We start from the raw sequence: 12,894 nt of genomic DNA, 5'->3' as shown, positions 1-12,894 counted from the left end.
TATATAGCATTTACATTGTACTAGGTTTTATAAGTAAGCTGGAGATGATTTAAGGTATACAGATGGATGCGCACGCAAATACGATGACATTTTATATAAGGGACTTGAGCATCCATGGGTAGATTTTGTTATCCTTGAACCAATCCTCTGTGGATACCAGGTATGACTATATGTGTAAATCAGATGTGGGTTATAATCTTTACTCTTCCTCTATATTAACCATGGTCCCCAGGCAAATCATATCACACCTCTCTCATTTCTTTAGCTCTTAAATTAGGATAATAATACCTCTGCTAGCTAATTAGAATAGATATTGTGAGAATCAAACAAGGTAAGTACTTAACAGTGTTTTGAAAAAGTAAAATATATATAACAAATATTTTTATATGAAATCCATTTTGTGCTTAACTATGACAATTGTATAGTCTAGATCAGTGGTCGGCAAACTGCGGCTCGCGAGCCACATGCGGCTCTTTGGCCCCTTGAGTGTTCTAACGCCACTTCTTCAAAATAGACTCGCCCAGGCCGAAAACCAACTTCTGCACATGGGCCACGAAGTTTCAATCGCACTGTACGTGCTCACCCGCACGTGGTATTTTGTGGAAGAGCCACACTCAAGAGGCCAAAGAGCCGCATGTGGCTCGCGAGCCGCGGTTTGCTGACCACTGGGCTAGATGAACGATTTTCAACCTCTTTCATCTCATGGCACACATTAACTAATTACTAAAATTTTGCAGCAAACCATAAATATATTATGCTTTTTGCAGATCTGACAAAAGCATAGGTATACTTTTGATTCATTTACATTGGATTGCTATCGTTGTGTTGTATGTTGTCATTTTTTTTATTTGACTATCTAAGGTAAAAAAGAGGACAGTGCCCCTGACTAAATAGTCAGGTGTTGCATGTTTTAAAAATTCTTGCGGCACACCAGTGTGCCTCTTGTGCATGGCACACAAGTTGAAAATCACTGGGCTAGATCAATAATTTAATTTATTCTTTATTTTTTCATTTAAGAAAAATATATTTATCCCTTCTGCATGGCAAGCACAATACAAAATTTAAAATAATTTGAGAAAGTCTTACAACTTAATGTGGAAGACAGACATGCATACAAGTAATTGAGCTACAGTTCAATAATACAGTATGTAACTCCTCATACTCCTATGAGAGTATGGATGCAGGAGCATTCATTTGTGCTTTCATGAAAGAAGAGGTGTTTAAGCTAGTTTGGAAAGATGAGTAGGGGTCTGCCACAGAAAAATCAGAGATCACTTCAGATATAGAAACAATATGAGCTCAAAGAGTGAAGAACGTTTGGAGAACTTTAAGAATTTCAGCAGATGAAACAGACTGAATACTGAAAATGTAGTTGCTTTGGGGAAGAGGATGAATACTAGATGTGTTGAATGTGGGTGCCCATTGACCAGTCTACGTGATCTGGAGCTCAGGGTGAAATCTGAGTGAAACGGAGGGTCCTGGGTCCTCAGTGTAGCTGCAGTGGTTTTCATTGTCAGAGGCCTGCAGTGATCCAAACAGTGTGCAGTGGCATCTTTAGGGTATTTATCACACAGAGCAGAGAGGGGTTTTTTTAGTGTTGTTTTTTTTAAATAATTATAAATCCAAAGGAAGTTGGAAAGATAATACAGAGAGATCCTATGCACCCATTATCTAGTTTCTCCCACTGGTTCTATTTCATGTAACCATGGTGTAATATCAAAACCAGGTGATTAACTTTGGAACAATAAATGAACATAGTTTAATGTCAGTTTATTACAAGTGTACATTAGTGTAATTCCTTCAGAATCAACACACAACACTATTCCATCACCATGAAGATACCTTTTGTTTCTACTTTATAGTCGTATAGTCACACTATCCTCTCTTTTACCAGTAGGTTAATCAAACAATGAGCATTTATTTCTCATGGAATTGAGGTAAGCGGAGCACAAACTCTGCAAGGTTGCCAGTTCGATGAGTATGTTGAGATTTCTTTCCAAGATATAAAATTAATGGCACATGGTGAGGAGAGGATATTTCATGTATAATCCATTATATGCCTCTTAAGTGAGAATCCAAATCCAAAAGTTTGAAGGGGAGGATATTTAAAGCCAAAAATTCAAGTTAACCTTATAAGAAAGAAAGAAAATCAACTCTCTCCACTCCCTCACACACACACACACACACACACACACACACACACACACACACAAATATACATACACAGTCTTACTCATGCATTCATTCAAACCACAGTTTTGAATAGCTTCTCATTTAAACAATTCTCAGAAGAGGCAGATTAAAAAGAAAACATTCAATGAAGTTATATTAGCTCTCTTATTAGGCCTGATATCACTAAATCTAAATTATAATGTTTTCCCATGATTTTTCAGTCATCAATATGAAACAACATTGGGAAAATCTGAGCCTTTTTCTTTTACATAAATATTATACTTTGTTTTTCTGATTTCACTATTGCATTCTATATTCTTCCAAAAGCAGGGAGAGTAATACTATGAAAATGTAAATCAGACAACACCACCTCATTCTGAAAACTCTTCAGTGGCTTCCCATTGTGCTAGAAATAAAATCCATATGCCCCAATCTCCCTTCAGGAACAAAGGACTTATTTCACTAGATGCTGGGAACGCTGCCAGCCAGCCCTCGGGTATCAGCCTTCCTTGTGGATTGCCTTGGCTGAAGCAAACTGCTGCCTCCAAGGTCACCTCTTCTTTCAGGAGCAGCAGTCCATATCCAGTGACTGACCCATGTTGCACTGTCACTTGGGACAACTCTAAAGGGCCTTTCCAGCTCTAGAGCTCCCACGGGGTTGGCTGGCACCTTTGTTAGAACTACAGAGCAGCTCATCATCTCCTTTTGCCCGCCCTCAGTCATCCCTGTCTTTCAAAGGTGATCTTGATAGCATGCCTAATAAATGTCCGCATACTAATTTTTGTCTTAGAAACTGTGTCCAGGGGACCCAACCTGGAACCTGACTTCAGCCTACAGGGATCTACGTAATCTGGGCACTGCCTCGCTTCCCAGTTTTCCTCACTTCACTGCCCCTTTTCTCACTACTAGGTACAACCTTTTGGTTTCACTACCCTCTGCTGCTGGAGCACTCTCCTGGTTCTTTATTCAACTGGATGCTTCTTTTCTAAGCATCAGCTCTTCAGAGTTCTCCCCAGACCACCTTATCTCTAATAACCTCTAGAAACTTCTCCTTACCAAGTCACATACTGTTTCTTTTTTCCTTCATTGTACCATTTATAACTTTCAAATGATCTTGATTGTCTCCTACCTCTTGACTAGAAGCTCTGGGAAAGCAGGAACCATGCCTGTTGGGTTCACTATTGTATCCACAGTGCTTAGAAGAGTACTCACCAAATACTGGTAATAGCGATCAGTAAATAACTACTAAATGAGTGGAAAACTCGATAATGCCTCTGGGATCATTTTATTTTTTAATTTTTTTCTGATCTCATAAGAAGGCTTTGTTTCCAGTTTTAAGTTTTATAAGTGGTGCACTAGCAGAGTCAGTAACACTTACCCCCCCCACACACACACACACATGAACCAAGTTGATATCAGTGTACTGCATACAAATCCCTTCAAATTGTTATAGTACTTTAAGTGTTAAAATTTTAATTTGACCAATTAAACTTTACTCCTGTATTTAGCATTCTTTTGGGGTCACCAGACTATTTCAAAGACAATGCAATCATTTTAAATTATGAAGACAGCATATCTCTGGGTTGTGCCATTATGGAAAACAATTTCCTTCAGCAGGTAGAACTCAGGTGTCCCTACTCAATTCTCTAAAGTAAGGGATTATGCAAGAAAGTGACAGACAAGCATGACCTTTGACCGTGAGAGAAGGTGAAACTCTGGAGAGGCAGGCGGCATGGAAGCATGCTGCAGAATAAAATAGGTAAGGGGCTTCAGACATTCACATGTGAATTCACTTATGGAAATTACTCTTTTGATGAATCAGAGCAATCACCATGAGACACTCAGATTTAAAGTGAAAGGTAGAGCCTGCCCATAAATTCAACGAAATGTACATTTTAGAACTTTCTCGGAGCCTGGGCCAAATAGCAAATACCTACCTGTCAAATTACTATGCTGCATTGTGCTATCAGGAATCTAATGCACAAATGTACTTTGAAGTTCCTGGGACTCATTTGTGTCCACATGTTCTTTAATCTTGTGCTCCCATTTCTGTGCATACCAACACCTGGCTCTGGCAGGAAACCAGAAATAATATTCAAAGCAATTCTGTGCCGCCAGTGCTGAGTACAAACAGGGTGGTGATGGATATTTTACTTACGTTACTCCAAAGTTTGAATTGCAAAAGGTGAATAAATCATCCTAACTTCGATACACTAACATCCTTCAGGATGACGAATTTACTTTGCCACAAAAGCATCCTCCTGTAAAAGAAGGCACCTTTTGATAGAAAATAAATTTTCTCTAGCAATATAATTCTGAAGTGTGAATGTTAATCATTGGACCTGGGGAGAAAATATGAACATTTTGGTGGGGATCTATTTTTATTAATAGAGCAAACATAACTCAACTTTGGCTTCATTCCAACTCTCCCTTGTCGATTAGTTTTTCTGACAGTGACAGGATATTGTTTTCCCCCCCTGAGTTTAACATGGGATTATGTCATATAAGAAGATCATGATTTGTAATTCAAATTCAGATTATTACAGACTACTACCAGCAATGGATCTATTTTTAAATTAAGTCTTCTTTAGTTTTATATACTTGAAATTTTAAGATAAATAATTTTATGTGCTTTAAAACACATAAAATTTTTTATGCTGACTAGACATATGTCCATCAACCAATATTTCAGCACTTTTTACAAAATGCCATTTATTGAACAACTAGTGGCCCAGTGCATGAAAATTCGTGCACGGCGGGGGGTAGGGGGGGAGGGTGTGTCCCTCAGCCTGGCCTGCACCCTCTCCAATCTGGGACCCCTTGGGAGATGTCCGACTGCCAGTTTAGGCCCGATCCCTGGGACCGGACTAAACTGGCAGTTGGACGTCCCTCTTGCAATCCAGGATCTCTGGCTCCTAACTGCTCACCTGCCTGCATGCCTGATCGCCCCCAATGGCCCCCCTGCCAGCCTGCTTACCCCCAACTGCCCCACCCCCCGCCAGCCTGATCACCCCCAGCTGTCCTCCTATACTGGCCTGATTGCCCCTAACAGCCTCTGCCTCAGCCCCGCCACCATGGCTTTGTCCAGAAGGACGTCTGGAAGGTCTCCCGGAAGATCTCTCAGTCTAATTAGCATATTACCTTTTATTAGTATAGATGAGAGGGGAAAATTAACATTTAAGATACCAAATCTTTTAAAAAGTCAAATGGTGGTCATGCCCAAAGACTTTTATAGTAATAAATAGTAAATCATCAAGATACATAGTACAAGTGATAAGCATTTTATGGAAAAAATTCAGGCTTTTATATCTTCTGCCTGCATTTTTTAAAATATATTTTTATTGATTTCAGAAAAGAAAGAAGAAGGAGAGAGAGATAGAAACATCAATGATGAGAGAGTCATTAATCTGCTGCCTCCTGCACACCCCACACTGGGGATTAAGCATCACAATCCAGGCATTGAATTCCAACTGGGAATTGAATCATGATATCCTTTCTCATCAATTGATGCTCAACCACTGAGTCACGCCATCTGGGCCTGCCCACATTTTTAATGAGTGTATATTGCAAGCACAAATAGTTACCCAGAGATCTTTTCCATATATCCAGCTTCTGAAGTTCAGCTTTTACTAAATTTTATTTATTGGCCTATGCCTCACAGAGAGATCACAGACTATGATGTGAGTGAAAACAATGATGGAAAGGTGCACTCTTATCAATTATTTATTGAATGGTAAATATATCAGCATATAAATAAATCAATATCTAATCAATATTTAAATCAATATTTTAAGAAAAATCAGTATAATATATGGAAAGGAGCAATGTGTATACACAGGAAATCTTTAAGAAAGTGCCATTTCTTAGTTTACATTGGATATCAAGGAAATACACAAATGCATTATTATGGGCTGACACAGACCTTGGAAATTTGGAATGGGGCTTATAATTCTACTTCTCAAGACTGGCCTCAAAGCTTCCTGAGCAGAGTCTATTGTGGTTCCAAGTAATTTTCTTGATTCTTCATGGGTAGGCTAACTCTTTAATTTATTGTCCAAACCATTGTAAAATATTTTACTATAATAATTACACTGTAATAGTAGATGAAAACTAGGGCTGTCCCAGGCACACTGGGGTGGTGGGGAACCTATTAATTGGGGGAAAAACAACATATAATCATTTGGACAGCTTATGCATTTCTGAATAATTAGACTACAGTAACTTGAAAAAGAGATATGCTCATCCATATAGCAGTTAATCAATAATTTTTAGTTAAATGAAAAGTTATTCATTTTAGGTCACTAAAGCGGTCCCAGATTTAAAGGATATGAAAGATATTGCTAGCTGTCCAGAAAAAAAAGATATTCTACCCTTCATCCATAATGGTAGCTGTTGTTGGGACCTGCCCAAGCCCTAGACCCCATCTAAGATAGTGATAACACAGTTTCTCTGCCTCTGATTGTGGCCTTGTGATTAGTTCTGATGAATAAAATGTGAGCAAATGCAAGTGTTCGATTTCTGACTGACTTGATACTGAGCTTCCTCTTCAGTGAATGGAAAGATAATAGCTGGAACCTTCTTGGAAGTCACCTGTTGAAAGTATCAGATCCACTATCAGACTATCTCTGACTCACCATATAGGGCAGAGTGTCTACCCACCTGCAAAGTTCACTTCAAAATTATTACATGGAGAAGTAAATATCTAGCTTTTTAAACCACAATGTTAGTTTGGTCTCTTCCTTAGGCAGCCTAGCCTTTAGCCCTAGGTCAGTGGTTGGCAAACTCATTAGTCAACAGAGCGGCAAACCGCGGCTTGCGAACCGCATGTGGCTCGAGAGCTGCGGTTTGCCGACCACTGCCCTAGGTCATGCAGGGCAAGAAGTTACATTGATCATCTCTCTTTGATGAGGAGCAATTGACTCAAGGCCAAAGGGATGGAACACATGCTCTTTTAGAGAACATGTCTGCAGTTTTAATAACCCAAGTATATACTTAGTCTATTGCTTTGATAGTCAGGTGAATGAAACCAAAGATGACATTGTACATTTTAAGGAAGTACGATTCACAATCACATCATAGTCTAGGTGAATGATGTCCCCTGGAGTTGTTTACTGTACTACCTGGGTAGACATACGTAAACACTTCAATCAGAGCTTCAACCACACCATGTTGTCGATCTTAATTTGTCTCCTGGGAAATCCGAACCAAGCTTGAACCAGGGTATCCTATCTAATAAAAGAGTAATATGCAAATTGACTGTCACTCCAACACACAAGATGGCTGCCCCCATGTGGTCAAAGATGGATGTCCCCCATGTGGACACAAGATGGCCACCACAAGATGTCCAGCAAGGGAGGGCAGTTGGGAGGGATCAGGCCAGCAGGGGAGGGCAGTTGTGGGCGATCAGGCCAGCAGGGGAGGGAAGTTGGGAGGGACCAGGCCTGCAAGGGAGGGCAGGTGGGGGCGATCAAGCCTGCTGGGGAGGGCAGGTGGGGGCGATCAAGCCTGCAGGGGAGGGCAGGTGGGGGCAATCAAGCCTGCAGGGGAGGGCAGTTAGGGGTGACCAGGCCTAAAGGGGAGGGCAGTTAGGGGCAATCAGGCTGGCAGGGGAGCAGTTAGGCATCAATCAGGCTGGCAGGGGCGTGGTTAGGGGATGATCAGGCTGGCAGGCAGAAGCAATTAGGGGCAATCAGGAAGGCAGGCAGGCGAGCAGTTGGAAGCCAGCAGTCCTGGATTGTGAGAGGGATCCCAGATTGGAGAGGCTGCAGGCTGGGCTGAGGGAGACACACACCCCCCGTGCACGAATTTCGTGCACCGGGTCTCTAGTTTTCTATAATCTGTAACTTGTCCTGCAGTTTTAGTACTTACTGGTATCTTCCTCAACTTTCCTTCTCAGTTGTCACTCCTGTGTTTGTTATCCCAGCTTTAGGCCTATAACTTCAAAGTATCCTTCCACCTTGCTTCTGACTCATCCAGCTACTGAGCTACATTCTCCAACAAAAGGCAGTTTCCCAGCACATTTTACTCTGGAACATACCTAGGCATGATTAAGCAGTAGCCAACTGGAGGAGTTGTGAAAACTGAATTTCAGAGCATGTTCTCTACTGAGTTAGATCAGAAGAATTGAAAGATTGCATGGGGCAGCCCTCAAAGTCTTAAAGGTCTCTTATAGTACAATGTAGCATCTAAGGAGAGCTACCGATGATCCCTAGAGACTAGCTATGAATCCAAAATTTGATCCAGATCCAGCAGTATTGGCATCACCTGGGAGGTGTTAGAAATGTAGAAACTCAGGCCCCACCTTAGAACTCCTAAATCAGAATCTGCATTTTCTCAGGATTTGGAATTTAACAGATGATTTGTATACACATTAAAGGTTGATTGGGGTCAGACATAGAGGCAAATGATGGAGACAAAGCATTGACCTATGAAAAGATTCTGAATTCAAGACTAAGTCAGCAGATAGAATAGTGACTTTAAAGGAGCAGCTCTGTCCCAGGCAGCGTGGCTCAGTGGTTGAGCCTAGACCTATGAACCATGAACCAGAAGGTTGTGGTTCAATTCCTGGTCAGGGCACATGCCTGGGTTGCGGGCTTGATCCCCAACGTGCGGCGTGCAGGAGATAGCCAATCAATTGATTCTCTATCATCATCTGTGTTTCTATCTTTCCCTCTCCCTTCCTTTCTAAAATCAATAAAAATATCACACACACAAAAAAAAGAGAAGCTCTGTCATGCATAAGCTTTCCAGCAGGAAAGGAAATGTTGCAGGGTGGTTGGTGAACCTTCTTTAGATAATAAAAGGATGTGGTCAGATTCCCGAATGTCATTTGCTAAGTAATATATTTCTGCTCCTAAATAAACGTTATTTTTAGGATAAATAGATCAGAATGCTTTCAGAGTGAAAGGCAATTAAAATGAATGATTTCTTCTGTATCTTCTAGAAGGAGCCTTGAGCCAGTCCTATCTAATAAAGAGGGAATATGCCAATTGACCCTCACATCATCGCAAAGATGGCGGCACCCACAGCCAATAAGGAGGAAATATGCTAATTGGCTGCCCCACCCTCAAAGATGGCAGTGCAAACAGCCAATAAGGAGAGTATATGCTAATTGACTGCCACATCCTCAAAGATGGCAGCACCCATAGCCACAAGATGGTGGTGCCCAGTGCCCTCAGCCCTGCCAGCCTCCCAGGGCCGGCCCGAGGCGCAGGCAAGCCTCGGATGGCGGCTGCCCAGCTGTGCAGGGCCACCCGAGGCTCAGGTAACCAGGGCCAGCTGAGGCTTGAGCTGGCAGCAGTGGCAGCAGCAGAGGTGTGATGGGGGCGTCACCTTCCCCTGATCACCAGGTTGCCTCCAGCCCCTGAGGCTCCCGGACTGTGAAAGGGGGCAGGCCGGGTTGAGGGACCCCCCCCTCCAGTGCATGAATTTTCATGCACCAGGCCTCTAGTTGAAGAATAAAAGCCTGAAGCTTAGTCTGGGATTGATTGTCACATGTGCCTCTAACAAGAAATAGAAGAGGCTTTTTTCATCCTTCTTAAATTTCATTTTAAAATACTTTCCCTCTCCATACATTGTTGGACTGCAACCTATTAAGAGAAATATAAAGACATAAAACAGCTATATCTATCAGTTTGGGTGGAAAAAGTTAAATTTGATGAATTTTCTACAAAACCATTATTTTTCTGCATTAGATAAACAATTACAGTCCTCCAAAAGTCATTAGTTTAAAATTTTAAATCCATTTACTAAGGCTTACAAATTCCCCCTTACAAAAGTAAGGGTACTGCGGTATCAGCATGGCTAACAACAATAAATCATATCACACAGGAAGTAAGGGATCCAGAGGATGGAGAAAAATATTACATTGTAATGGAGAACTCCAGCTCTTCTTATGTTTATTACATACACAAAGCACCAGATCTGAGAAGCTCTGAATCCAAATAAACCCAACTTCCTTTCAGCCACGACTAAACCAATTCCAGAATAGTAGACTCTGTTGGAAAGGTTGGCAACTAATAGGAAATAGGAACAAAAGAGGGGCATTAGGGATCACTTCAAGTGACCATAAATCAAAGCACTCAGGCTAGAGAAACGTCTTTAAAGTCAAGCCAATGAGGAAAGCCAACAGCGGGCCCGCCAAAAGAGTACTTCTGTCTTTTTTTGTTTTATTTCTCCCTTTCATGAAAAAAAAAATAACGCCTAATATCATTTTGTGTTAAGTAGCAATACTTTTTAAATGTCTTATGAAATTTTATCTGTGCTATAGACCCAACTCCGAAAGAGTCACAGAAACTCACTGGTGCTATACTGGGAGGAAGTTGTCTTCTTGGCTGGTGTGGAGGATGGAGGATGTGAAAAGGTTTTATAGGTAACTAATGTCACTCTGAAACAAAGCCAGAGGTCAGAAAAATCAGGCTCATTAATTTAATCACATGCTAGTATTAGTTGGAACTGCAAGCGCTTCGCTCTAAAATGCATTTACTGTCTTTAAAAAACTCTTCAACGAATGCCAATTGCAAGAATAAAGAGAACTTCATGTCACAGCCCTGCCAAGGATGGTTGTGGGATGCGATTTTGATCATTTCTCTGCCTTTTAAGTGGAATCCAAAAGAAAAATGTCAAACAAAGAGTCTTGTTTTGAAGCTTTTGTTCTCGAATGCAAACACCAAAACAAGAATCCCAGACAACTCTTCTCCCATCCTTCAAAGCACATTGATGTACACAATAGGATAATGGGCCTGCCTTAATGAAGAATAAGGGAAGTCAACAAACATTTTTACAAAAGTAACCAAAATGGTCTGGTGAGTTCTGAATCCTAATGTTTTGGTTATTAGGCCTTCCTGCTGGAGACAAGAAAATTGTTTGGTGAGAAATATTAACCACTAAAAGAAATATGAGGACAATGTGAGGAAATGCCATTGCATAAATGTACACATGCTACTCTTATTACTTACCTTGGTAGTGCGGTTATGATCTTTTACAAATTATCTGGAAAACATAATAACATTAAAGAAAAAAATTAAAGCAAATGCACTAAATTAATTTTTCAACTATCCAAATACAATAGTTTTGTTAGCTGTGCTCTCTCACATGTGCACATATTTTCATAGTGCGAGAGAATGAAAATATCATTTTGTATGTGATATTTTTATTTGACATTGCTAGCATAATTTCTACTGGTCAATTTTTACAATTATTAATAGGCATATAATATTCTGTTTTGTTATTGGAATACAGTATGCTAAGTAATTTCCTGTAATACATACAAAACAAATTATTTCTACTTCTTTTTCTTTATAGTTATAATATGTACTACAGGGGTACTTATAGCTTATTTGCTTATTCAGAATTATTTCCCTAGTATGAGTGCCTCTATCTTAAAATTCCACATCAAGAGATTTATTTATGCTCTCTCGGGTCCTCGTTTCCAAGATGACCAAGAAAAGAAGGAATAACGGTGGTGCCAAAAACGGCCCAGGCCATGTGCAGCCTATTCATTGCACCAACTGCGCCCGGTGCGTTCCCAAGGACAAAGCCATTAAGAAGTTTGTCATTCGAAACATAGTAGAGGCCGCGGCCATTAGGGACATCTCCGAAGCGAGTGTCTTCGACGCCTATGTGCTTCCCAAGTTGTATGTGAAGCTGCATTACTGTGTGAGCTGTGCCATTCACAGCAAGGTAGTCAGGAACCGTTCTCCTGAAGCCCGGAAGGACCGAACACCCCCACCCCGATTTAGGCCTGCAGGTGCTGCCCCACGGCCTCCCCCAAAGCCCATGTAAGGAGCTAAGTCTTTAAAGAGTGAAAAAAAGTTCTCTAGGGGAAAAATAAATGGAAATTGTACTTCAAAAAAAAAAAGAGAGAGAGAGAGAGAGATTTATTTATAGTTCCTTTCATATATAGCTACTTTGCTTTTCTCAGTGTTTCTCCCAATTATGCTTCTACAAAAAATAAACGTAACACTCAAGAATCTTTTTAACAATGATGACCATCCTAAACAATTTGACTACATACAGATATGTATAAACTATTTTTCTTTAGTTTAGATTATTTTTAAATGTTCTAGAAAAATTAAAATTTTTCCTCACACTTTAGAATATTTTTATATAAATAACAGCTAGTGAAATAAAAATAATATTGGAATTATTATTATTATTGTCTGTATAGGTGCATGCATATTTCCTTTTATAAATTGTTCATATTCTCAGTTTATTTTACAATAGTAGGCAATTTTACTTATTATCCAAATTTATTATTATATTTTGTTTATCAACTTTCTGTAATTTTAAATAAGAATATTTTCCTAATCTGTTTTTTTAAGTTTCATTGCATTTTAAATTTACTTTTGTTGACTTTACTTAGAAAACTGAAAGTTTATACATATTATTCTGTTAGTATATTTTATGATGAATGCTTTTTAAACTTTAAAGTAATGAAGAATGTATTACATTTTTCTGCATGTCTAAACATAAAAATTCAAAGCAAACAAAAAATAGCATAACATTTATAAGAATTTGCTTAATAAAACCTTACCATCTTTCCTATATCAAATTCTTAAAATATGAATTGAAACTGTAAACCTAAATACCATCTATACTAATAAAAGGGTAATATGCTAATTAGACTGGACATCTTCCAGACATCCTTCCTGATGTCCTTCTAGAAAAAGTCACAGTAGTGGGGGTTGAAGCAGAGGTGGTTAGGGGTGACCAGGCTGGCAG

At 39.9% G+C, this 12,894-nt stretch overlaps 1 protein-coding gene across 1 annotated transcript; it reads left to right on the top strand.

The window, feature by feature from the left end:
* Nucleotides 1-11,594: 11,594 nt before the first annotated feature.
* LOC103303177 (40S ribosomal protein S26-like) lies at nt 11,595-12,025 on the top strand. The gene has a single exon (XM_008160226.3). It carries the CDS (start codon nt 11,608-11,610, stop codon nt 11,953-11,955), a length of 348 nt encoding a protein of 115 aa, XP_008158448.2. The 5' UTR covers nt 11,595-11,607; the 3' UTR covers nt 11,956-12,025.
* Nucleotides 12,026-12,894: the final 869 nt, after the last annotated feature.

Source organism: Eptesicus fuscus, chromosome 10, assembly GCF_027574615.1.
Source record: "Eptesicus fuscus isolate TK198812 chromosome 10, DD_ASM_mEF_20220401, whole genome shotgun sequence".
Classification (NCBI taxonomy): Eukaryota; Metazoa; Chordata; class Mammalia; order Chiroptera; family Vespertilionidae; genus Eptesicus; species Eptesicus fuscus.
This window is presented reverse-complemented; position numbering and strand designations above follow the sequence as displayed.